This window comes from Gekko japonicus, unplaced genomic scaffold (assembly GCF_001447785.1).
Source record: "Gekko japonicus isolate JY-2015 unplaced genomic scaffold, Gekko_japonicus_V1.1 scaffold279, whole genome shotgun sequence".
Taxonomy (NCBI): domain Eukaryota; kingdom Metazoa; phylum Chordata; class Lepidosauria; order Squamata; family Gekkonidae; genus Gekko; species Gekko japonicus.
The window spans coordinates 175,293-202,427 of NW_015162485.1; the positions used below are offsets into that span (position 1 = coordinate 175,293).

General features: G+C 41.5%; 1 protein-coding gene across 1 annotated transcript in view; it reads right to left on the bottom strand.

The window, feature by feature from the left end:
* Nucleotides 1–225: 225 nt before the first annotated feature.
* ESRRG (estrogen related receptor gamma) overlaps nt 226–27,135 on the bottom strand; it is a 276,236-nt gene continuing 249,326 nt past the window's right edge. The window contains exons 6-7 of the mRNA XM_015405927.1: nt 14,572–14,841; nt 226–1,023 (exon numbers count right to left, since the gene is read on the bottom strand). Of these exons, the coding sequence (XP_015261413.1) occupies nt 779–1,023; nt 14,572–14,841 (515 nt within the window). The 3' untranslated portion in view covers nt 226–778. The remainder of the gene's footprint in view (nt 1,024–14,571; nt 14,842–27,135) is intronic.

Consider the following 27,135-nt stretch of genomic DNA (forward strand, 5'->3'; position numbering starts at 1 on the left):
AAACTTTTTGTTTAAAAAAATCATCCTTCAGGATTCATTTGTCCTTCATTAATGTTCATCATTGTTCAAGCCAGCACAAAAAAAATGCAGTGTTTGTTTATCTTTCCTCTTTAGTATTGCATGAATGAATAAAGCTCAAACTATTCCCTGAAAAAGTTACATCGTAGCTAACCTAAGAAATATCTGGAAGACTTGAAAAAACAATTAAGGAATCAAATGGCTGTAACTGATCTAGATGGAAAATGCCATGATAAGAAGCAGCCAATGCATTGTCATCGAAGTCGTCTAATTAGAGGCTGCTCTCGTGAAACCTAATACTGCATTCAGTCAGTTCATCGTGTTGTACTGTACTGTACTGCTAGGTACGATGGTTCTCTTTTGATTCCTTTGTCATTGGGGTATTGTGGTTCGTAATAAGTTCACTGGCATCCATATTATGGATTTCCATCCTTTGGCAGGCCTGGCTTCCATCTCTCTTCTATTAGAGACCTCTTTTTAAAAGATTCAGCAGCAAAGGGGGGAAAGTAACGAAGAAAAGGGGGAAAAAATAAGAACAGGAAAAGAAGAGAGAAATGTAGAAGGAAAGCTGCATCAGATAAGACACAGATTATAAAGAGGTGAAAGCTGCTTCTCAGTCTTGCTGCTAAGTATCAGTGCAGTCATTTTAGTTTCCTTAATTTAAACACTAAAGTTTCTTTGCTGTTCTTTTTTTCCCCTGTTTGTTTTCCCTTTCTTTAAAATTTCAGTGTGCACAACTGGAAGGCCCAGGATGCTTTAGTCAGACCTTGGCTTCCAGCATTTCCAAAAAAAGTTTGTGCATGGGGACTTTGCCTTCCAGTTTGATGTTGTAGAAGTGCTGCACAGCTTTAGTGGAGGTTTGCCTTAGCAGTGGCAGAGTCATCAGCATCTTGCCCGCCCGGCGTGGGTCTTCCATATGCTGCCCGGCCTCGTAATCCTGCAATGCCTCGTGCAAGACATCTTGAAGTTTCTGAACGGCTTCGACATCTTCTATGTGCATTGAGTCTGCAAGACAAAAGAAGCAAAAGCAGTTTTCAGTTTCCGTGCCAGGAAGCAGGATTATAACTCCAGTGCTGTAAACTGTAACTTGCACCGTAATAAGTAGCGACACAATAATTGTTTATGGATTTGCATGGATTTACCCAGCATTTTCTGGGCTCGCTTATGAGTAAGTTAGATAATTACCCACTTATTACCATATTGACCTTCTGGAAAAATGTTTGGGTCTCTGGTGTAATTACAAACATGTAATTGCTTCCTGTAAATGTACTTGGTTTATATAGATTAAGAGAAATGAGCGTTGAAATTTGCATTAATATGTTTGAAATGTATTTCTTAGATATGCAAGAAGCTCATTCCATTGTGGGGCTGTAAAGCACTAATTCTGCAAGCAAACTGGTCATATTTTCAGAAGTTCAAGGCTACTTTGCTAAATAGGATTGGCAAAGTCAGTTATAATTTGGGCAAGATTTGCTCATACTGAAAAACCTGGGAAAAAAAGCATAATTCTCTGTCATAGACACCATTTCTCCAGCAGAAGACCAGGATCCAACAAGACGTAGGCTCTTAATAGAAATCTTTCAGCAAAAGTTCCTTTCCACTGATAGAAGAGAGAACAATCCCGCTGAAAGCATCAGCCCTTCCAACCAACTTCACCTCTGTCAACTCCACTGATAGAACAATCCCGCTGAAAGCACCAGCCCTTCCAACCAACTTCACCTCTGTCACCTGGATTCAGCTTTAGTTTGTTTTCCCTTAGCCATTTGACGACTGCATTCATACATTGGACCAGGACAGAGATAGCCACAACTGGAAGCATATTGTTCACACCCTACTCTAGAGTTTCGGACTGCCTCATTAAGGGGCTTTACATCAACATGGGAGATAACATGTGGCACCCCTCCCCCATTTCAGTCCCCATGTCCTTCTGCAACCTTTGGGACTGGTCAGATAAAAAGAACCAAAAGTATATTCACAATGTTCCACCCTGTCTCACCTCACTTTCTAGATACTGTGTGATACAGTCTACCATATTAAAGGCTGCTGACAGATCTAATAGGAATAGAGATGCATTTTTTTTATCCATCTGAGATAGCGATCATCCCCCAGCAACCCAAAACCATCCCAATCCCAATCAGGCCTAAAGCCTGATTGAAAAGGGTCAAGGGCAGACGTCTCATCCAGGTACTTCTGGAGTTGCTTTGCCACTACCCATTCAGTAACTTTCCCTTTTTTTAAACAAATGTGTGGAGAATATCTCCTGAAAGAAGCAATATTTTTTAAAATCCTGACAACTAAGAGGTTAACAAGGCAACCTTGGTTATTATTTACAAATAAATGCACAAGCAGGGGGGAAATAAATCCTTATAGCTCCTTCTCGGAAGAAGGCACTTAATTATATACATGTTTGGGTCATTTGGCACATTTCATTGATTCTGATGACAGTTTATCTGTTATTACACACAATAGAGTCCTATGGGGGTTCTACATGTTTAATAATTCTGGTTTTCAGTGAATACATGCCCCACGAAGCATGTAGTTACAGCATTATGCATTCACTATGAAGATTTACTCTCCTGTATAGAAATTTAAACCTTTTAAATTTAAGTAGAAAAACAGTAATGAGGAACACAGATGCAACATTGCAGATCTATTTTTTAAAAAGAGGGTTGGCTCCAACCACATTTTTCCATGTGAGAAAAAGGAGGAAGGGGTCCCCTTTGACCACCAGAAAAGTGATGTTTCGGATCATGGGACATGCATTGCCAAAAGCCACATGGAACAGAGGCTATAATGAGGGGGATTGGCCAAGACTGAGCAAAAAAGCAGATTAGATCTAAACCAACGAAAAGGGAATTTCACAAAGCTAATTTTCAAACATTATCTCCAATATCATCAGCCCTGATTTTATGCCTAATAATAACGATTTTAGATGAAGAAAAAGAGAAAACAGGTAGGAAGTAGTTAGTGAATGGACATACTGGAAGGTAGATAGCTACGCACCATCAAATAGTGGAAGGAACAATACCTCTGGGCAGCTCATGATCTCACTTTCTCAGGAAATACTTTGGGCTGCCTGATACTTCAGGAAGTAATTGTTGAACTGCTAATACATGGTTTCCAAATTAGATCAACCTAAGATCCAGGATCCTCCATCATCTCCTGCACTACTGTACTCCTGAGGTGCTGAGACAAGGGGGACCCAATAGATGTTGTTTACCTTGACTTCCAGAAAGCTTTTGATAAAGTTCCTCATCAAAGGTTCCTAAGTGAGCTCAATAGTGACGGGATAAAAGGACAAGTCCTCTTGTGAATCAAAAACTGGCTAATTAATAGAAAACAGAGAATGAGTACAAATGGGAAATTTTCTCAGTGGGGGTGGTAAGCAGTGGGGTACTACAGGGATCAGTACTTGGTCCTATGCTTTTTAACTTGTTTATTAATGATTTGGAGTTGAAGTAAGCAGTGAAGTGGCTAAATTTGCAGATGACATGAAGTTGTTCAGGGTGGTGAGAACCAGAAAGGATTGTGAGGCACTCCAAAGGGATCTGTCGAGGACATCAACGTGGCAAATGGGGTTCAGTGTGGCCAAGTGCAAAGTGATGCACATTAGAGCCAAAAATCCTAACTATAAATACACATTGATGGGGTCCAAACTGGCCGAGACTGACCAGGAGAGAGATCTTGGAGTCATAGTAGATAACTCACTGAAACTGTCTAGACAGTGTGCAGCTGCAGGCAAAAAGGCCAACGCTATGCTGGGGGTTATTAGGAATGGAATTGAAAACAAATCAGCCAGTATCATAATGCCCCTGTATAAATCAATGTTGCAACCTCATTTGAAGTACTGTGTACAGTTCTGGTCACCACACCTCAAAAAGGATATTGTAGCATTGGAAAAAGTGCAGAAAAGGGCAACTAGAATGATAAAAGGGTTGGAACACTTTCCCTATGAAGAAAGGTCAAAATGCTTGGGGCTCTTTAGCTTGGAGAAACGATGGCTGAGGGGTGACATGATTGAGGTCTATAAGATTATGCATGGGATAGAGCAGATAGAGAAAGAAGTACTTTTCTCCCTTTCTCACAATACAAGAACTCGTGGGCACTCAATGAAATTGCTGAGCAGTCGGGTTAGAATGGATAAAAGGAAGTACTTCTTCAACCAAAGAGTGATTAACACTTGGAATTCACTGCCACAGGAAGTGGTGGCGGCTACAAGCATGAACGTCTTCAAAAGGGAATTAGATAAGCATATGGAGCAGAGGTCCATCAGCGGCTATTAGCCACAAGGTATAGATAGGAACTCTCAGGCTGGGGCAAGTGATGCTCTGTATTCTTGGTGCTTGGGGGGGGGGCAACAGTGCGAGGGCTTCTAGTGTCCTGGCCCCACTGCTGGACCTCCTGATGTCACCTGGTATTTTTGGCCACTGTGTGACAGAGTGTTGGACTAGATGGGCCATTGGCCTGATCCAACATTGGCTTCTCTTATGTTCTTATGCTGTTTTTAAAGTCCTACCCAAGTATTTTGTAGAAATGGGCAGGGTCAGGTATGGCTTTAGATTGGCCATAGGTGATCTGATTGGCTGTGCAAAATAAAAGGCATCACGTGAAACAGAGTTTAAGCCTGATATGTCAAAGAGTTACTATTGGAGTTATGCATAAGTTCACTCCCTGACATTTGTGGTTGGCTCTGCTTTCTTCAGCAGCCACTTTGTTGTTGTGCCCACCACCCTGTGCCAGAATTTCAAAGGCGCCATCAGGCTCAAAAAGTTTGTGGACACCTGCTCTAAATGGAACCAGATTTGGAATACCAATCAGCATTGCCTGGTAAGTTTAAAACTTGGCATGTCTGTATCCTTTGCAATATTTACTTAAGGGACACATTATCCTATGATGAGCTCTGTCAGATAACCTGAACAAGTCACCTAATATATATATCTGAAGAGGGCTGTTTTGAAAAATGGCAAACAACGTTATCTGTATTTCATTTTCCTGACTACTAAAGTCAAGTATAATAATAAACAAAGGTTTATTAAGCTCAGAATCAATATATTGAAAACCTAGTTACAATATATTGCATAGGCATGTGGCTGTTATCTATCACATTTCTATTCGCCTTCCAGGAAACTTACGGTTGGTATATATTTTATCCTTGCAACAAACCCTTGTGACACATTAGGCTGCGTGAGAGTGGCTCATCAAGTGAATGTCATGGATGAGTGACACTCTAACCACAACCCCACACTATCTTTGAGAAAAGATCTTGTGGTGCCACATATAATAACAAATAAGTGGTTTCTTGGAAGCCCAAATTTCAAGCAACACCGCCTCACAAAAACACTCCAGAACACATTTTGGATATGTTCTTTACAGATTTGTATCCCCTTACTTTTCATCAATATAAATGAAGGTTTTTTTCTAACTACCCCATCTTGTAGACTTGTCCTCTCATCACTGTGGCTCGGTCAGTCCTACATGACAAAGAAAATGGTAAAGTGTCTTAAAGATTGTAGATGGCCTCTTTGGGCCTTGAATGTGAGGAAATGGTCATCTCCAAATATACATCAGGGCTTGAAAGAAAACACCTTGTTAAAGGCAGATGTGTACATGAAAAAGAAAGGGCAGTTCTGATGCTGGAAAGAGCGGAGAGAGAACCACTGGTGTGTGGGCTGAGGTACTTTGGGGCTGCAGGATCTCCCTCCCCCCCCCTCAGCATCTGATATGGAGTACTAGATCTGCAGCCCTGTAGGAAGATGTCTGTGCCACTTCCTGTGATCTCCTTGTATATTTGTAAATAAAACAAATACTAGAAAAAACAGAGCTCTGCTGTCCAAAGGGAACCAAACCAGGTAAGCAAAAGCCCCTGGAACTTCATCACTCAAGAGAATCGGGGAGCATATAACACTCTGGCTCTGATCACACACATTAAATTATCCACTTTCAATGCACTTTCCAACTAGATTTTACTGTGTGAACTGGCAAAATCCAGTTGGAAAGTGCACTGGAAGTGGGTTGAAAGTGGATTGTTTGGTGTGTATGTTTTGCTCCCTCTGGGACTACTAGAGAGAGCAAAACACATTAGGGGGAAAATCCCTGAAGCAACAGGGACAAACGAGTGACAAAAATGACAGTGCAGAAGTAGTGAATGACTGGAGTGGGCCGCAGGGACCATATCATTCACTGTCAGCCCATCAACACCGGCTCCCAATCTGTTTCAAGGTTTGGCTGTTGACCTTTAAAAGAAAGATTGCCTACTCTCTTGTAAACCTATGCATCTGCTGCAGTCTTCTGATGCCCTGCCTTTGATACCCTCACCTTCTAAGATTACACGGATGGCAACCTAGGAGGGGGCCTTCTTGGTTGTGTGACACCAAAACTCAGGAACTCTCAGCCTAGAGAGGTTCATATATCCCCTTCTGTTGAAATCTAATGCCAGTACGGGAAGACATTTTTTTGTTGTTTCATTCCTTCAGTGATCCCTCTTTCCTGATTGATACTTTAATTATTGTTTTGATGCTTTTACATGTGTATTTTAGTTTGGTTTTAATTTTTAATGATGTATGTGTGTTTGGGTTTATCAGGTTTTAAGGCCTGTTTTACTGAGGGTTTTTTTTACCTGTTAGTTCCCTTGGTGGACCTGATGAGGGCAGAAAGGTGGGGTACAAACTTTGTGAACAAATAAGTGAATCACAGAGATGTGTGAAACCATCTCTCCCCTAACATTTTGTTAAGCTTAATGTAGTTCTTCTAACTTTCCTCAAGATTTCTACAGGTGTTTCTCCTGAGCAGATCCCTACAAATATGATTCACAGTTTTCTTGAAGTAAAACATTACAGACTCAAATTAGATGCTTTCTATATCTGTTAGGAATGCAGGCACAGGAAAGGGCTTCTGGAGTTCAGAGTGCATAAAAAGAGGACAGTCTAAAACCTGAATATATCACTTAACGTTACAGAACCGTGATGAAGTAAAACATCAGCATATATAGGGATAAAGGGGAACATTACAAGAATGGCTGATATGTAGAGAATATTCAGTTACATGAAGTCTAGCTCATATCTGCACCAATCTGATCTGTGTCTAAAAAAATTATGAAAGTTGCACTCTCACAACTGCTTGTTAACACAGAAAGAATATTTTGGAACACAAAGATTTAATTTCACATTTTGAACAGACTGTTAGATAAAGTACCAAGATGCAAACGTGGTTTCTAAGACCAAGCCTGGCACTAGCGATATTGCTACTAGAAATCAAAGTCAGCAGTGGTATCTCTCAGTCCCCCAGATGCACACAAGGAAATTTGTGGACCAAGGTGATGATGCTCTTATTATCAGAAATTGAAGACTCACAGGATGATCTACCATAATTGCCTCTAATGGAGGCTCCTTCACAGGTGCACTGGCACAGCACAAGCCTGCTTTTAAACTCTCAATCAGTAGACAGAAGGAAAGGCTTCCATTCTGACCACCATGGTGGCTGAAGGGCAGGGAGAACTGCTGTCCCATTTCAGCAAAGGAAGAGATGGGCTAAGCTGTGACATGTCTGAGAAACTGGTTCTAGCAATCACCACGGCTTCTAACAGGTTATATCAATAGCCTGTATTGCCCTCAGAGGCCACTGAACAGGCTTGACAGCATAACATGATAGTCACTTCCTTGATCTCAGGTAAAGAGCAAGATCCCTCTGAGAGTCTTGCAGTCACCAGCCAGCTATAAAGCCACTTCAAATTACATCATCTTCATCTATCACTAGGCGAAGCAGTCTTTACTCTACAGAGCTGACTGTTTCTAACTTACTTGTATTTCATAATGATGGAAGCAGAAGACAGCAAACATGTAGCCAAAGTTTTCCAAATGTTGACGATAATAGAAACTACACGTTACTTGTTTTTTTTCTATACTATTTTATTAATTTTCCAAAAAGAAAAGGTAAAAGCGAGAGTGTTAACAGTGTCATAGTATCTAATCAAAGTTCTCATACATAACAAAGCTAACTAATATTTTACCATATCAAAAAACTTCCATCTTAGCAACAATATCTATTAAAAGCTGCTTATTTCTTTTACTAGCGTTACTACTATATATAATCTAAAGTCAGGTTAAGCTTATAAATTTCTACTATATGTAATCAAAAGATCCTTCTAACCATTATCACCTTTAAGTAGGAAAAACAATCTGTAAATAAAAACAGGAACAAATATATTATCAGTTTCCATTCTAATTTCATATTAAACTTTTGTATAACATCCAGTTCAGTTTCAACTATAGCTCCATTAAATCAGTTCCACCTAAACCAGGGTTCCCTATATTACTCTATAAGAAAACAAAATGTAAGTAAGAACGTTCTCCTAACATACTGATTTCTTCATTAAAATCCAAGTCCATTAAGTCCTTCTTAATGAGTTACAGCTGTAAATTATGTATTTATTACTATACCCAAATTATCATACCTTTATTTCTATATTTTCTATTTTACACATATTTATTCAATATTTTTATTGGCATTCATAATCTTTACTATTGTGTTGTTAAGTCAATTTCAGCTATAACTCATTTTAGTCAGTTACATCTAGGCCAAGGCATCTTATAGCATTCTAATTATAATATTTGATTCTTGTCTTCTTTTTCTGTGTTCTTTTTTTCATTACAGTCATAATTCTGTGCCTTTTCTCTTTATATGTGGAAAAATTGTCTTTGCTTCCTTCCAACTGTATCCAATTCTTGAAGTAGTAAAGGGTTCCTGTCTTGTATAGCTTCTTGATTTCTCTTTAGGTAGAAAGATCATCCCATGCAATAGATTCTCCTGTATCTTTGCCATTTCAAAAATTAAAGATTTATCACACTGTTTATAGGTCTGTTGATTTGTCCTGTGAAGCTGCATATGTTCTCTTTGGCTGGAAAGGAAATTCCATAAGTTGTATCATCTTGATTGGAGTCTTGCTCTTTAGCTAGAATCTGTTGTCTCTGTGAATCTTTCAGGCCCCGGTCACACGGGCCAGAAAATGTGGGGGGGGGAGGTGTGGCTATTTGTGGCACTGCAATTACCTGCGCGACAACGCAATCAGACGCGTTGGCGGCAACCCACAGTTCCATCCCTCGGCGTGCATGCTGCAACGAAGATGGCTGGAGGGAAAAGCCGCGCCGGCGCGATCACACCAAAGGAGTCTGGAGGCAGCCTGTGGCAAACCGTTTGCTACTACCTTCGAGGAGGTATTTTTTAATCACACATTTTCGGCGGCATACTATGGGTGCGCTCTGCTTGCCAAGTGTTCTGGTGTGATCGCCCCCAGAAAATCTGCCATCCAATTGTGGCTCTCCTGCAGCAAATTTGCCGTGTGAACAGGACCTTAGTTACAGTTTCTGACTGAATAGTCTGCTCTTTATTATAGAGTCTCTCAAAAGCTTCTTTAATCGCTTGTTGAATTGAGTCCCCAAATAACTCTTGAAATTGTTTCCAGGAAAACTGCATCTCTTGTGCATCATCTGGATCATCTGAATTGTCTGTCTCTTTGCATATGTTTTGAACAACCATTTTCATGCTGTGTCCAAGTTTGAGTCTATTTAGCAAAGTCAGCAACTTCTGTGTTCGTGTTTCCGGTAAGACTCACAGAGCTGACCACTATTTCAAAACACAAGACTCAGTAGCCATATTAAAATCCAAGCATCTTTCCGCATAGACCAAACAATATACAGCCTCTTAATGTGTCCAGGAAGCAATCAATAAATTTTTAGAAGTAAAACACAGTCTTGTAAAAAAAAATATTACATAGTTAATGATAGTTGTAATCCATTTTGAGGGAAAGGTTCTCTGTTAAATGTTAGTGAAGCTCCTTTTTAAATCCGACACAATACAACAAGAGGAATTATATTTTAAGTTCAAAACGATAGTTTTCCCATAAAGAAGGAATTGCGATGTACAGATGACAGTAGTTTAGTCCTTTTGCCCTGAAAGTGTTTTTATAACTTTTTATGTCCCAGTCTTGTCACAGCCGCTTACGAGAGAGGACCGGGGGGGAGGGGGAATCGTCACTCCTTGTTCCTTGGCTTTTGGGGAGATTTAAAGGGGCTTAGTCCAAAGAGTTCAGAAGGACATCAAAGATTTGTTTGTTGCGCTTACAGGTACTCACAATGTAGACCTTATCTTCATCGATGTTATGATGAGGCTCAGTACTGTCTTGTGTGGGTGCGGGTGCTCACAGCTTGTGCAAAACATGGCTACCATGTTTGCTCAGCTCCGTGCTTCTGCTTCGGGATGATTCCGGGCTGCCAACCACTTGCAGCCTCTCACAGGGAGCCTGAAACAAGTCCCCTGCTTCCAGACCTCCCTCTGAGAGGTCCAGTGGGATTCAGGAACCCCGAAAATCCCCTAAAAAAGCATGGAGAGTCGGCGATTCTCAGGAGCACCCCGAGAACCAACCACACCGTTGTGCCACAGTCCGCCCCCTCTTGAAACGACACATATTACTTCAATAGCAACAAAGAGAATGTAGATAAGAAAAGACAAAAAAAAGGCTCCTATGAACTAGATCCTGCAAACTGGAAGTAGATGTATCTGTACCTTCCCCTACCCATATCAGTCCTCTCTGGCCCACAAAATGGACTAGGGTTGCCAGCTCTGGGTTGGGAAATACCTGGAGATTTTTGGGGTGGAGATCAGTTGTAATAGCAGAAGATCTCTAGGCCCCCACCTGGAGTTTGGCAACCCTAAAATGGCACTAATGGGCTGGAAAGTCCTTCTAAAAATCCATGTGGCACTGACTGGACTATAAGCTGCAATCTGCAAGGAGGATGGTGTGACATTGCACCTTCTCCTCTCAGTAAGGTTTCTGTCAGTGTAGCCGAGAGGATAGTTTCATCCACTTTTCTGCCTCATACTCTTGGTTGTCCTGACCCACAAACTTTGGCAGCACCTTAAGCTTTTTACCACTCTGACAGCTCACCAGAAGCAGCAGCAGCAGCTGTATAGCCCTGCTGTACATGGCACTTGGCTGTCACTAATTCAAGTGATCAGTACAGTTGCTTGCTGATTCAGTGGTTGTAAGGAGACACAAGGAATCATTGTCCATGTGCAACCTCAACCTCTGTCGTGGCTCCTGGGCCTGAGCAAGGTCTCAAGAGACCAAGCTGCTGTTTCTTGCCTCATTACCCCCAGAGCCTGCCTCCTTACACTAACCAGTCTTGTAACTCTCTGCCTCTGTTGTCTTTTTCAGTGTGCCTTCCACAATCCATTTGGAATGACTGAGCCTTTAGGTTAATATTTTTTCTTCCCTTTAGATCACTTTCAACCTGCCAGTTTAATGCTTTTTAAACTTGTCAGCTTTCTTAGGCATTGTTTCCATAGAAATGTTCTCCATTTTGGAGTTACAACTAGATTTTAAAGGGTTCCATTCAGGAGATCAAGGGCACAAAAAGAATTTGAGATTCTCAGACACTTGAACTGATTGGGGATGCAAAGTGGGGTTTTTTTTAAGCCAGTACACATGCATCCTTCCATCTGGCATTTCCCAATCAATACCCAGGAGCACTTAGAAATGTACCCAACACTGTTTGTTAAGATGCCAACAATTCAGTTGCCTGCATTACTCTTTGAGAGTAAATAAAAAACTCATTGGTGCAAAATTGCTTCCTATGTTTGCAGGTAATTTTTCCTCCAGAATACCAGACCAAGGATCCTATATTATACAGCCAAATTTCACCACCAATATTTTTGGGCTCAGGATTGGTCATTTTTGAAAGTGGCTTACTAAGGGCAAAAGGAGTTAGCAACAATAGGAGTTAGCAACAATGGTGGTTTACTATTGATTACTTCTGTCTGTGTTTGTTCATATACTACTTAACTTTTCGCTCAAATGTTTCCAAAGCAATTCAGTGGTAGTGGAAAGTACTGTCAAGTCACAGCCAATTTATGGCGGCCCTGTAGGGTTTTCAAGGCAAGAGACATTCAGAGGTGGCTTGCCATTCCCTGCCTCTGCATTAGAACCTTCAACATTGTTGGTGGTCTCCCATCCAAGTACTAACCATGGTCGGACCCTGCTTAGTTTCCAAGAGCAGAGGGAGACCATTCTAGCCTGGGCCATCCAGGTCAGGGCCCAAAGCACTCACATAAGTATATAAAACAAAGCATAAGAACTGACATGAAAGAGAAAATGAGAGCATTCTTGTGAACTGAGCTGAGTCTGGGCATGATGGGGGGGTTGCCTGGTTCTGCCCCCCTCCCTCTGACAGCCTGAGCAAAGGCAGGTGGAGGGAGGGGGGGGGGCTCAGGTATTGCTATGATTCTTCTTTAGTCATCTATTTGCCAAGAAGCAAAGAAGGGTGTTGCTATGATTTTGGATCCAAGGATTGCTAAGAATGCCTTCCCCTGTGCTTAGAAGTAATGGGCTTTGGAAAACATGGCACAGTAGCCATGCAGACTGATTTCTATAGTGTTTCAAAAGCCATGGAAGGGGAGCTGCATCTTGCCTCTCCTGGGCATTACTTTTTCCTGACTTTTCAACTGAGTAGGAGTTGCCTGAAAAGGCATGGGGTTGGGGATCGAAGATTTCATGAGAATACATCTGAATCTTTTTATCTACATCTGAGCAGCTTTACTGCTTTGTAGAAACCTATCAGCTCTTCGTTTCAAAGACTGGATGGACTGGAGTTATAGTACCAGTGGTACCCTGCCCATGTTAATGTAGGCAAGTCCTGTATGTTTATGCATGGGTAGAACGAGGAAGGAGGGAGGCACTAAAGTTACCATTAAATCAGTCCACCGATTTAGAGCACAAAAGAGCATTAATTATTATTGAATCAAGCCAGATGTTTATGCTAAGCTGATAATTTCAATGAATGTCATATTAAATCTCTGCAGGTCAGACTGAAATAATGTCTCTATCACCTCCAAATATGCAGATGTAAGCTGCTTTAGAAAATGTTTTTAAAAGAATGGTTTTATATAATGCATACCTGATTTCTAGCTTTGTAGGTATCTCACTTTATCAGTAACGTTAAAAGATTGTGACAATAATAGGGACATAATATGTTGGTCAATTATATATTATCTTGCTTAAAGCAAAATTATCCTTGTTGCAAATAAAATTATCTTGCACACTAAATAAGAATTTGCAATGACCATCAGTAGTATACTATGTATTACAACAAAACCTGCATCTGTCGACTTCAGTAGGGGATTAAATTTATATTTATTAAAAGTGATGTTTTGTTTTGCATTTTTGGGAAAGAATTAAAGCCTCAATTAAAAATGTAAAATGCTAGATCCCATTATGAAGACAAATAGGAAAGTACAACTTCATTGTTGAAAACAATTTTCCTCCTATCAATCTGAGGATTCATGCATCAATATTGTAGATGAACTGTTAATTACAAAATCAATTAAAAAATTATTTCTAAAAACAGTCACGCGCCCTGGCTCTCGGGGGGGCAATTTGGGCAGAAGGTCTCATCTCACTAGGACCGCGCCAAATCACAAGTCGTCATCCACAAGTAAGCAAAAGCAATCTGGTTTTTCATTTTTCAGCGCGGCTGAGCCCAGCCTGAGATTGATCGTCACATATGGCCCCAGAAAACAAACTGTCAATACCTTGAATGCTGCAGAATTTGAACAAATAGCCGTCCACCCATTCAAGCCACTCATTGCATCCCATTTAACAGATTTTATTGACAGTTTCCTTCTTGTAATTAAAGGGAAAACTACTGGCCAGCAACCAAGATAAAGTTCAAAGATAGGGTCAAAACAAAAGCAGATGGAGGGGCACGGTGTGACTGTCAATGGTACATAGCATCAGAGCATGTTATTGACACACAGGTATCTAATGATCAGCACGTCATTAAAGAGGGATCTATCATGAACTTTATGCAAATGCTAAAAGGGACTTAAGACCACAATAAAGCATTAGGGAGGCACAAAAGAAAAAACAACAAAGAACAAACGATTTTTACTTATCAGACACTAGCTCACTGCTTCAGCACTTTTAAGTTCAAATGCAGAGAAGAATCCTTTCTGGATTTCTTAACTCTTTCCAAACAAGTAATACCTATCAGTTAAACATCAACCATAAAAATCAAAACTTGTATGGTGAAGAAGAGACCCCATAAGATTAAACAGTGATATGCTCCTTTCCCTGATAAAACCTGAGTTCACCTTACTTATTGAGTTCACTATGTTTAGTAGCTGGATTGAAGCAGATCATATATTACGTTTAGTCATGGTCCCATCCATTCTATTGGGGTTTAGTGAACTGATTAGACTTATCTGGATTATGAAATGGATTTAGCAGAGTAACATTTATGTTTATTGAAAAGCATCATTGCTTTTAATACAGTCCAAATTCCTGGCATCTTTTAACCAAATTAGAAACCTGTGCAGCAAATGGTTATAACCATAAAGATCTTCCCTTAATTTGAACTACCTTGCAACTCGCCATTCAGAATCATCCTGCAGTAATACGATTAAAAATTACTTATTCCTAATGTCTTGTTTAGAAATCGTCATGCAGAAGGTATTAGGGGAAAGGGGGGGAAATGACATGAGCCATCATGCCAATCTGCCAACCTGAATTAGCAAGCGCGATAGCTTTGAGGGTGACAAACTCTTCCTTCTCCAGCTTCATGCTCTTGTATTTTTTTACCAGTTGCAGGATGGCATTGTTGAGGTCAAGAAGGCCTGCTAATTTGGACTGATCTTCATCCATAATATAATCTTCAGCATAGACAAGCTCATCCTCAAAAGAAAGTGATCTGTACACAACTCCCAGAATCAAAATCTCCATCCAAGCGCTCTGCAGAAGGCTCATCTGGTCAGCAAGCGATAAAGTGGAAAATCCTAAACCGGGAGGAAAAGTACACAGAAAAAATAATTAAAATGGTCCAGGATCATCAGAATTCTGCATTATAATGTTTCTTTTCTGCTTGTTGCCATTATGTAAGTTATAAATCTGTATGTGTGCAGTGCACTCTTCTTGAACCCCAAATAATCACAATTTTTTAATCAAATACAGTTAATCTTTGGTGCTATTTTAAGGGGGGGGGAAGAGGGCTTGATAGCAACATAAAAGGACCCACATTTTGTCTTATCAGGAATGGAGAAATATGTATTATGGCATCTAGAAAGATACTGAAATAATGTTGACCCAATGGCTTTGAAGTTGCAGTTTGACAAAATAATAATAATAATAATGATGATGATGATGATGATGATAATGATGATGGTGATGATGATGATGATAATAATAATATCAGTGCTGTCAGATTCTATTTCGGAAATGGTGGTGGTGGTAGTAAGATTTTGAAAGAAAGAAGAATGAAAATATTTCTGCAGGAGAAGAGTCAGTACCTTAATAGAATTAAGGTGATGATCACAACAAGCAAAGTGCTTTTTGAACTTCAACCTCAGCAGAAACTGAAGCAAGACCTACCCTCTTCAGAAAAGACACTAATTACTTCTGTAATGGCTTCTGCGTGTACTACCGTTGCTGAAATAACAGGATGGCACATTAAAGTGCCAAGTGAATAGTAATCACACCATCATTTTTGAGAGAGAAAAAAGAGGGAGAGAGTGAAAATTTAATAATGCTTCTTAATGAATTTAAGTTTTGCTTTTGTTCCCCTCCCCTTCCTTCCTAATAGGATCACAAAGGGCAAATATTTTCACTGTCATACCTTTTCAGGCTCCTGTTTACAGTAGCTGTTAATTTATTATCTCCAACTGCTAATATCCCCCAATCATGTAAGACACCACAGAACACTGTGAGAAGAAGCAAGGATTTCCTGGCCTCTTGGTGAAATGTTGTGGTTTGCCAATTGGCACCAGCCACCACAAGTACTTAATAAAATCATCAAAGGGGATTAGTCAAGCTTTTCTTAAGGGGGTCTTAAAGACATGGCTCAAAGCTTTCAGTTAGTTGTTTATGGAGCTGCTTACATGAGCCTTTGACAAGGATCCTGCAGGAAGAACAGTCTGCTTTAGCTGCTCCTTTAGTTTTAAATAAATTTCCCTCCTCTTTTGAAGGCCCCAGCCTTAGAACAGAATAATGTGAAATGGAAAAACAAAAGGAATTGGGGGGGGGGAGGCATCACCACCTTAGGCATCAAGTTAGATTCAAACCATCATACTACTTAGATTCAAACCTACTAAAATCAAACAAAATTTAAAGAGAAATGCTTACATGCCTCAACTTTTTTTTGGGGGGGGGGGTCATTCCTTTATTATTTTAAGAGAGTGCTTTTGTGCCCTGGAGGTGGATATTTTAATTGGCTCAAAACAAGACTAACACAATTTTCACAAAGTTTAAAAAAAAGCCTCTCAAAAAGATGACAGTGGGTAATTTAATAGCCCTCATTGGAAATGGAAGGAAATGGAACAGAAATAATAATTTGAAAGGGTCTAAAGAGGAATGCATATTTTCAATTAGCTCCAGGATTTCTGTCCTTTTCCTCTCTCAAGAACCAGTTTTTTTCCTGCTAGAGCAGATGGGCAGAGAATGTAGCCTGCAGCAGTGTCCTGTGACGGCCCCAGTTTCCCTCCCTCCCAGACACTGCTGTTAGTAAATAGATTTACACATTCTCCAATCTCCACACATCTTTCTGCCGAATAATTAAAAGGAGGATGATTAGTTTATTGAGTGGAAGGAGGAACTTTTTTATTGAGGTCCATCCACGATTTTTATCAGGGCCAGCACTTTTACGGTTGTCATGAGGGTGCAGGCATCCAATTTTTCTTATCTGCCTGATTAATACAAACGCTGTTTCAGGACGCATTAATTAACAGATACAAATCTACGTTCTCATGGAAGGATCAATACAGAGAAGAAAAGAGGCATCAATGTGAATTTAGTGCTGATGATGGAGAAGGCACTCTATTGACATTTACGTGCATGGAAACTTTAAAGTTGCAGCACAGCCCCTTTGTCCCTACGATTTACAAAGTAACAATTTTTAACTATAACAATGTTTCCCACACTTCTGAGGTGTCTAATTAAGCAAAAGGCAATAAAATGCCTCTTGATCACAAAAGAAGTTTAATTTGCAATAATTTTGTTTCTATTTTTTGTCCCAGAAGGTTCCTAACTTCCTCCTTTTATTCACGTACCTTTTATGTAACCCCCCCCCCCTTTAAATTACAGTGTGGTAATACAATGACAGTAGGAGACAATGAAGAAAAACATTCCAAACCAGGGCACCATATAAGGGATGCATACTTTATAAGGGATATTTCTTCCTGTGTTCTCCACAATACTTTAGGTTCCACAGATTTTACAAGATAGCTCCCCCCCCCCCCCAACTCTTATTTGTACCTAAGTAGGAATAGGGCACATAAATAACAAACTTCAAATTCAGCTGGGGGGGGGGGCAGCAGTAGCTACCATCCTTTCTTTAGAGGATTCTTCTGAAAACTATCTTCATAAAATATCGCTCCATATCCATTCCATACACAGCAAAGGACAAAAGGCAGAATTCTCAATATACTTATTTTGCCCTGTACATTCAGCGTAGCCATCAACAAAACACTGAAGGGAGACAGGCAGTAGATTATTGGGACAAGTAAAACAATAATTTTGTAACAGTGTAATTTGGTAACACTCACAGTATTTTTTATGAACAATTTTATTAATTTTCCATTAAGCAATGAACACATTATAATAGGGTCACAGTATCTGATGTCTAGTTTGCAAGTGACTCTTGAGAAGCTTTTCTCAGTTCGAGAAAAATTGTTAACATATTTCTGGTAAGCCAGGTACTCCCATAGAGTGTACACAGATCTGAATGCAAATAATAATGCCTGCATTTATAACCAAACCTAGTTATCAAAAAACTGAATATGCTTTCTTGAAGAAATTAGACATAATAATAAATCACTAGAACTGACCATGCTGGGCAAGGATTGGGGAGGGGGCAACATCTACATTCTCATATTTTGTTACTTCTTTTTATATACAAGGGCAAAACTTTGAAACCCCAGGCTTTCTATATAACTGTATTTCCTGTGGTGCTGGCTATTTAATGTTTTCCATCTCCTTGCCCCAGATCTGGAAGCTGCTGCCCTGCCAAGTGGGTGCCTAAACTTTTGTGTTCTGTATTACGTGGAACCCTGATCCCTGGCATTTGGGAGGTCATACTTTTAAATGCTCAACTATATTATGGCTTAAAACACACACACACACACACTCCAATACACTTTTGTGCGTTTGTTTTTTCCCCCTCCAGCATCCTCCATTCCAAGGCATACTGGTGACAACTTTGATCTCTCTACGCATCCCTCTGCATGTCAGTGCCATTTAATGTATGCCAGGCATTTTGCTAGCAGAATGACTCCGTCCCTTGACCTGCAGTTAAACAGCATGTTTATCTGCGAGACAGTGTGCTCCAAATAAACCAGAGGACAGTTGGGAATAACGTCAGTTGGAAGGATTGAAAAGCTTCTCAAGAGTCAGGTACCCCCGAGGTAATAGGCTTGAAGGAAGCATGTTCTGTGCCAACCCTCCTGCCATCTTCTACTTGAAGCTCATGTACTTGACAATGACGCCATGGGCACTTGTCAAGACTTTCCCTCCCCCTCCCCCCCCGACTTTTTTTTTTCCCTGGCAAACTGATGCACTTTGCAGTCAACTTACAAAAAAGGCTAAGCATTTGAAAGTGTGAAGGGCAAAAAATATCTGACGGCTAGTCTTCAAAAATACACTTTCATTTCACAAAGCATAAATGTTTGTTTCCTAAGCTCAGTGTTGACAGAAGTAGGCTGCAGTGCAGGCATAAGAACTTAACCCCTGCTAGGCATTCTCTTCTGTGCCATTTCCATGTTGCTGAACGCAAGGCATTGTAAATTTACCTAGCTTCTTATACTAGTCACAAACAATGGCATGGCTTCGCTGGTTGGTTGCTCTCTCCCCCCCCCCCCCCCCGCTGACAGTTCCTTTCACTCCTAACACAGAGCGCAATGTCTCACTCATGGTAGAGATTTTGGAACAGACTTCCACAGCAATTAGAATTATGCCTTAGTGATCCATGCGTTAACAGTAACTATGCATTGAGAAGAGGCTGAACATTAATCTGAATAGTTTGCTTGATTCCCCCTCCCCTTCATTTGTCCACAAAACGAATGCTCATACAAAGTGAGGAATAAATGGATAACAAAGCTCTTGGCATTTTGCTGCCAACTAGAAATTCTGCACTTCCCATTCAAGTGAAATGAGTTCTAAGCTATAGGTTTTCCTGCCCATGCAGCAATCTCTTAAGGCAGCCAGCGTAGACACCGTTGCTCTGGCAATTATTTTACACATAGTGCACATCGCAAGGCTAAGCAGCCTAAACTGTTTACGTTCCCAAAGATGCTTTTCTATAGTTCACTTGGGAAGACTTCAGTAATGCTAAGGGCACATCTGCGGTTCATCCACAATGCCCTCAGCACACATTTCTGTCATGCTGTTACTAGATAGCTGGCAAAGTTTCTGTCAGGAAGCTAGGAAGGCTTGCCAGCTACTGCACTTCCAATTCCCCCACAGGCACAGCTTGCCTCCGTCTGGGATCTGGTACTCCATGAAGGGTTGCAGACAGACCCACTTCTCTATTTGTTGGGATTGTGAATAACATATGCTACTAGTTGCTAGCATGTAGTGCTCAAAGCCCCATGCATGCAAAGGCTTCTAGTTCTCTTTTATGGAGGGAAATTCTCCATGTGGGCATATGGAGACGGCACTGTAGACACCAAGCATTTTCCCCTGGCCATAAAATAGAAAGGGGGAAACTCCTATGCTGAAGGTACTCTGGGAGCAAACTATCCAGATAGTGCTAAGAACATTTAGCTCCCTTCCTAGAGTAATGAACAGTGGACTGGTTTGTACGTCCAGATGGGATATCAGATACTGATTTGCAGATAAAACACCGCATATAGGACTTTCATATGACCTCAAATACCATGCACTTTAAATGAAAGGACTCCCTTTTACTGTAATGTTCTGTCTGAAAACTAAATCATCATTGTAAGATTTGCTTATAGTGCCCTTGCTCCTAAAAGTGAGGCAAGTAGCAATTAGCAACATGGCTTTCTCGGTGGTGGCTCCCTCATTATTGAATGTCCTACCCCTTGAAGTTCAACTGCTGTCTGTCTTTTTGGCTTCCAGGTACCAGGTTTTTATACAGTTTTTTGTCCACTGTTGATATTTTGGACCCCTCCCTATGGCCTACCTTCTGTCTGTTAATTTTTATATTGCTGATTTTACTGATTATTGGTTTATTGCTGAGAATTTTTTGGAATTTTACCAATCGTTTTAATTGTTTTAAGTTAATTTTATCAGTTATTATGTTATTTTTTACATTAACTACCTTGGGCAAGATTTTTGGAGAGCTGAGACAGAAGTATGCTAAATAAATTCACATTCACACATTCATTCATCGCATTCATTTAGCCAGCAACCAAATGACATGTTTGCGTGTATGAATCAGAGTCAATGAGGAATTTCAGACAGACGATATAATCCGGAAGAGGAACGGTTCCCAAACGGTTTCTGGTCTGTCATTTCAGACAGAACCGTTTTAGAACTGGTTCCCTACCGGAATATATTTGTAATTTCAGACACAAACGCTATTGTCTTGCTTAGGAAACGGGGCTGAAGCGTTTTACCTGTCAACCACTTCCAAGTAGTCTTCAGTTTCCACTCCCAGTTCCAATGCACTTTTTGCCACCGTTTTTCGCCCGCGCAGGCAATCTCCGGCTTTTTTTAAAACATTCGCTTTATAGCACTATAGCGCTGTAATGCAACAGCATTATATCAACCCATTGGAATACCTGGAATGTTTTGTTATAGTGCTATAGCGCTCTAAAGCGAATGTTAAAAAAAAAAACGGAGATCGCCCGCGTGGGTGAAAAACGGCGGGGAAAAAGCAGTGTAGTCTGAAATGGCAAACTGCTTCAGATCCAGGTCTTTACCGGAAGGGGAAAGCCATGTGTGAAATGGCAGCCCTATGCCAGTTTACTCCATGACGGATCAAAAATGGCTTCAAAACGGGTTAAAAAGGGTAATGTGAAATTCCTCATTGTCTTCACAGAACTGAAAGACTAAAGTTTGGAGGCTATTATCATGCAATTATTTGCAAAACACATTCACTTTTTCGTTTTAATGCTTTAAACACATGGTTACACATTTGTAGACAGGCATTTAAGGACTTGCAATTTTAAACAAACTTTGACCTCCTGCAGATTTTGCAGATATCTTGTAATGTTAGAGCCCAATTTACACATGATCCAGCCACTCGGGCTGAATCCACAAATGAAGAAGAAGAGGAGGAGGAGGAGGAGGAGGAAGAAGAGGAGGAGGAGGAGGAGATTGGATTTGTACCATGCCCTTCACTCGGAGTCTCAGAGTGGCTTACAAACTCCTTTCCCTTCCCCTCCCCACAACAGACACCCTGTGAGGTAGGTGGGGCTGAAAGAGCTCTTTCAAGAACTGCCCTTTCAAGGACAGCTCTGACAGAACTATAGCTTGCCCAAGGTCATCCAGCAGCTGCAAGTGGAGGAGTGGGGAATCAAACCCAGTTTTCCCACATTAGAATCTGCACACTTAACCTCTACACCAAACTGTCTCTCTCTCAAATACTGTTAAGGCACTTTTTCCACATTGTTTGCATTCACATATGAAAATGGAAAGGCATTTTTAAAACTGTTAGCCATGCTGGAACACTGATTTATAATTACATTTCAAGATCTGCTTTACAACACACATGTGATTCCATGTTTCTTTTCTCCACACAATTTCTCCTGTGTTGGTACAAAGCAGTCTTGGTGGGAATACAACATGCAGAAGCCATTTCTATAGAACAATTAGATCCACAGGAATCCAGGGCTTCTGTAACAAGTAACTGTTATGGTTGCCAATCTCTAGGTGGGCCCTGGAGATCTCCTGGAATCACAATCAATCTCCAGACTACATAGATCAGTTCCCCTGGAGAAAATGGCTGCTTAGGAGGATGGACTCCATGACAGCTGAGGTCCCTCCCATCTCCAAATCCTGTCATCCTCAGTCTCAACCCTCATAATATACAGGAATTCCCCAACACAGAGTTGGCAACCCTAGTGCCTGTGCAGAACCAAAAATTATCATGAGAGAGGAGTAGGGTTGCCAGACCCCCCTGGTCCTTGTGGGAGGGTTTACCTGATTGGGGGGGCTCCTTCCCACCACCAGCCAGTTGGCTGGGGAAGCCCCCTCAAGAGTAACCACCCAGCAAGCACTACTACAAGATTTAAATGGCCCTCCAGCTGGCCCTTTAAATCTTACAGGAGGGAGGAAGGGGGGCATGTGTGCGCATGCCTGCACTCCAAACCGTGAATTGCGGCTTGGAGTGCAGGTGCACACGATCTCCCCCCACCTCTTCCCAACAGCATTTAAAGAGACGCTGCTTGGAAGAGGCGGGGGCTGCACACCCAAAAGTTGTCAGCAAGGGCTGCCTGCACCTGCCCTGCTAGCAGCGATCTCAGGGCTTGCAGGACAGGTACGAGTGGCACCTGGTGTTTTAAAGCAGGGGCCACCCATGCCTGCCCTACAAGTGGCAAAATTGCTGCTTGTAGGGCAGGCACGAGCAGTGCTTGCTCTTTTGAAGTGGGGGCCGCTCGTGCCTGCCCTGCATGCAGCAAACTCATGGCTTGCAAGGCAGGCACGGGCAGTCCCTGCTTTCCCCCAACCATTTAAAGGGAAGGTTCCCTTTAAATAGCTGGGAAAGCGTGTGTGTGGGGGAATGCACACACAGTGCTGTGTCCCTGATGTGATGACTTTGTGTGATGTAATCGTGTTGGGGCACCCTTCCGGCACGTCCCCAAATTCCCCTGCTGGGGGGGAAATAGGGCCTGGCAACCCTAGAGAGGAGGAGGAGGAGAATTAGATGTATACCCTGCCCTTCACTCAGAGTTTCAGAGCGGCTTACAATCACCTTTCCTTCCTCTCCCCACAATAGACACCATGTGAGGTAAGTGGGGCTGAGAGAACTCTGAGAGAACTGTGACTGACCCAAGGCCACCCAGCTGGCTTCCTGTGGAGGAGTGGGGAATCAAACCCGGTTCTCCAGGTTAGAGTCCACTGCTCATGACCACTACACCAAACTGGTGTAGAGAGATAAGTACAGCTGTAAATGTTCCCTTTTTAATGGTACAAGCACCAGGTCCTCTTTTGTGTCTGATCACCCTATATTTCAACAATTACGGTTGCATTTTTTCTACAAAGCACAATCACTGAAATTATGCAGTTTCATATATGAAAGAGATCTAATGGAATAAATAAGCCGTCTCTTCACATGTATGATTTCTATGTCTAGAAATCATCTTACCAAGTCCAAAATTGAGAGCCAGTTTGGTGTAGTGGTTAAGTGTGCGGACTCTAATCTGGGAGAACCGGGTTTGATTCCCCACTCCTCCACTTGCACCTGCTGATGTGACCATGGGTCAGTCACAAGCTCTGGCACAGCTGTTCTTGAAAAAGAGCAGTTTCTGTCAGGAGTTCTCTCAGCCCCACCTACCTCACAGGGTGTCTGTTGTGGGGAGGGGAAAGGAAAGGAGTTTGTAAGCCGCTCTGAGACTCCAAGTGAAGGGTGGATATAAATCCAATCTCTTCTCTTCTTCTTCAAAATCAAAACATGGTAATGTATGATTTTTAACACAACATTACAACATCCAGAGTAGTTCCTATCTCATTTTGCACTGGGCTAAACACTTTCAGCTATACTGTCCCTTATAAAACACCCAACTATAATAGCATAGTAGAAAGTCAGTTCAGAGCACCCATCTATTTCTTATGTCACTTGCTTCATTTAGGCCTCACCCTTATCCCCAATGGGGACTCCTCCATTTTATCCTAACAATAATCCTATGAGGTAGGCTAGGTGGTCAGAGAGTGACTGGCCTGAGGACACCCAGCAAGCTTCCGTGGCAGAGTGAGGATGTGAATGGGGGTCTCCTAGTCCAATACTTTTAAGTACTACGCCATGCTGGCTGTGCTTCTTCTTCTTGAGACAGTTCATGATTGAGAGATGATGGAGGAGAGCCTTTACCCAAGCCAGGACCATGATGAGCCTGTGACTTGTCTCCATCAGCCTTCCTCTTTTCATTGCCTACTTTGAAATAAGCTAACCAGCTATTATAGTATAATGAGGCCATACCATAACAAGACAACATCTAGAAATAGCTACTCTGCAGATACTGTGCCCAACAATGTTGCTAATCTCAAGAAGGGGCGATGTGGTCAGGGTCCCAAAGAGGCCTTAAATGTTGAATCATAAACTCATGTCAACTCCATCAACAAGGAGGATAGCAGAGGGGTAAATGTGAAGAAAGGGGACAGGTTAAATGTAACTTCACCTAAAGAGGTAAAATATAAGTTCATATACATGTCTGTTCAGCTGTAAATTTTAAAATTATAACTTGAAATAAAGAAGAACTGATTCCAAAATTCTTGATATTTAGTTTTTAAATGATCCTGAAGCCTGAAGAACATAGACAAATGTACAAGGCTATCCTTTTGGAATTTATCTAATCGGGTGTTACATAAATAATGCTATAACAAACCGTGGGAAATTTAGAGTAGAGTCTTCAACTAGGGATGCCAGCCTCAAGGTGGGACCTGGGGATCCCCTGGAATTACAGCTCATCTCGACTACAGAGATCAATGTCCCTGGAGAAAGCAGATGCTTTGGAGAGTGGGCTTCATGGCGTTGTACTCCACTGAGGTCCCTGTCCTCTCCAGGCTTCACCCCTAAATCTCCAGGTGTTTCCCAGCCTGGATCTGGCCATTCTACCTCCCTATCCCCTGCCGGTGTGTAGGGGAACCTGGCAACCCCACCTTTAACTCCTCTCACCTGCATGCCCTTGACACTGTGATTAGACACATATATGCCCTGCCACCATCTTGTCTTGCTGTCTAATGATAGCATAAAATTTAACAAAAGAGAGGACTGAAGCTTATTTCAGTTATACTGACCCACTGTAACCACTGAGTGCAGGGAGAATGACACTAGGCTCATAACTTCCTGCATAAGATTATCAGATTTGACTACAGCAGATCAATTGAGATTAGTAAATAGGACACTACTGAAAATAATTGCGTTTCTTTTAAGGATCTGTACAATAGATGGCTCACCAGTTCGCCAATTGCTCAGCAGCTGGGGTTAGTTAACATCCACTCTGTTTTGATTCTTTATTCTGTTTACTGAATCTTACTCCTATTTTGGCCCTAACAAACCAATCATCTGGATCTGCCAACACCATGCATTGGATGAAGTGTGGTATAGCCCACAAAACCATAAGATGTTTTGTTGCTTTCTCTGTAACATGGCTATCATTCTGGAATTTGCATTTATTTTATCTCCCTGCCATCACCTGAAAGTATGGTTTAGATCACTAGGTCAGGACAATCCTGCTTTCAGATACACACAGAAAGTCTGCAGTTCAGGCATTAGTTGGGGTGTGTGCATAAGCCTACGCTCAATCATATCCTTGCACACAAGTAAAAAAACAAAACAACCCCCCCCTCCTCCAGTAGCTGAGCCTAAAATGCACTCAGCATGGCTTCTGAAGCCATTTGTATCCTGGCCTGTTTTCCCTATTTCTTTTTTAAATGCATGTTTACATTTCTTTCATCTCTGTTTTATGCAAGATTTAATAAATTATACACAATTTGTTTATAAAAGGTGCAGAGGGCCAAGAATTCTGACCATAAGCACTTTCTCAGCAAATCCCACTGACAGGATGGCAAGTGCCACTGAACAGATTGAAAAACCCAGGGCTTTTTCTCACTGCCGTGCTACTTTCGACAAGAGCAGAGAAATGGCGTGGCCATATACAAATGCATTCACACTGCACGTCCATCTCAATCCATTAAGAACAATGGATTCTCAGTAAGCAAATATTCGCTTGTCAGAAGTATTTGCAACAGTGGATTCATTCAGCAGGACTAAGTGACTGAGGTTCACAGCAATTTAAAAGCAGCAAATTAGATATTTACAAACAGTGAAGATGCTGCTTGTCTAGCGTGACCTTTCACTCAGGCTGTACATGAAGGTGTTAATGCAATTTAAATGCCAGTTAGAAATATTTGACTGGTCTCTTTTACCTTCTTATCAAGCCTTACATAACAACCCTAAAGAGGGACAATTTAAGCTTGTCATTTTTTTTCCACAAGGAGGCCTCTATCTCTGAAGTAATCAACTGGCAATCCCAACTGATCTTGTCACTTAAAAATCAGAAGACTTGCGTCCTAAAAAAAAATCTCACCAGCTGCTAGTTAGCTTTTATTTCCTCCTACAGATTTGTCATCTTTCTTTCTTTTCCCTTTTCCCCGGGCCTAAACCATGTGATTTAAAAAGCAGTTTAGAAATGTAACACAAATATAATGCCCAGAGGCATCATTTAGAAAGAGAGAGAGGGAGGGAGGGAGATTCCCTCCTTCTCCTAGGGCCGCAAACTCCAGGTTGGGGAAATTCCTGGAGATCTGAGGGCAGAGCCTTAACGGGCAAAGAGTGGGGAGGGAAGGGAGCTCAGCAGGGATGTGATGCCAAAGAGTCCACCCCCTGAAGCTGCCATTTTCTCCACAGAATCATAGAGTTGGAGGGACCTCCAGGGTCATCTAGTCCAACCCCCTGCACAATCAGTCCCAGGGGAACTGATCTCTGTAGTCTGGATATCTATTGTGATTCCAGGAGGACTCCAGACCCCACCTGGAGCTTGGCAAACATATCCTCCACTGATGGTTCAGACTACATGATGTCATGATGGTATTGATTTACTTTGCTCTGGTTAAACCTCACTTGGAGTATAGTGTTTGGTTTTGGGCACCGCAATTTAAGAAGGATATAGACAAGCTGGAATGTGTCCAGAGCAGGGCAACAAAGATGGTGAGGGGTCTGGAGACCAAGTCCTATGAGGAAAGGCTGAAGGAGCTGGGTATGTTTAGCCTGGACGCAGAGGTGATATGATAACCATCTTCAACTCAGAAGTGATATGATAACCATCTTCAAGTACTTGGAAGGGCTGTCATATAGAGGATGGTGTGGAGTTGCTTTCTGTTACCCCAGGAGGTCAGACCAATGGTTTGAAATTAAATCAAAAGAGTTTTTGGTTAAACATGAGGAAGAAATTGGTGCG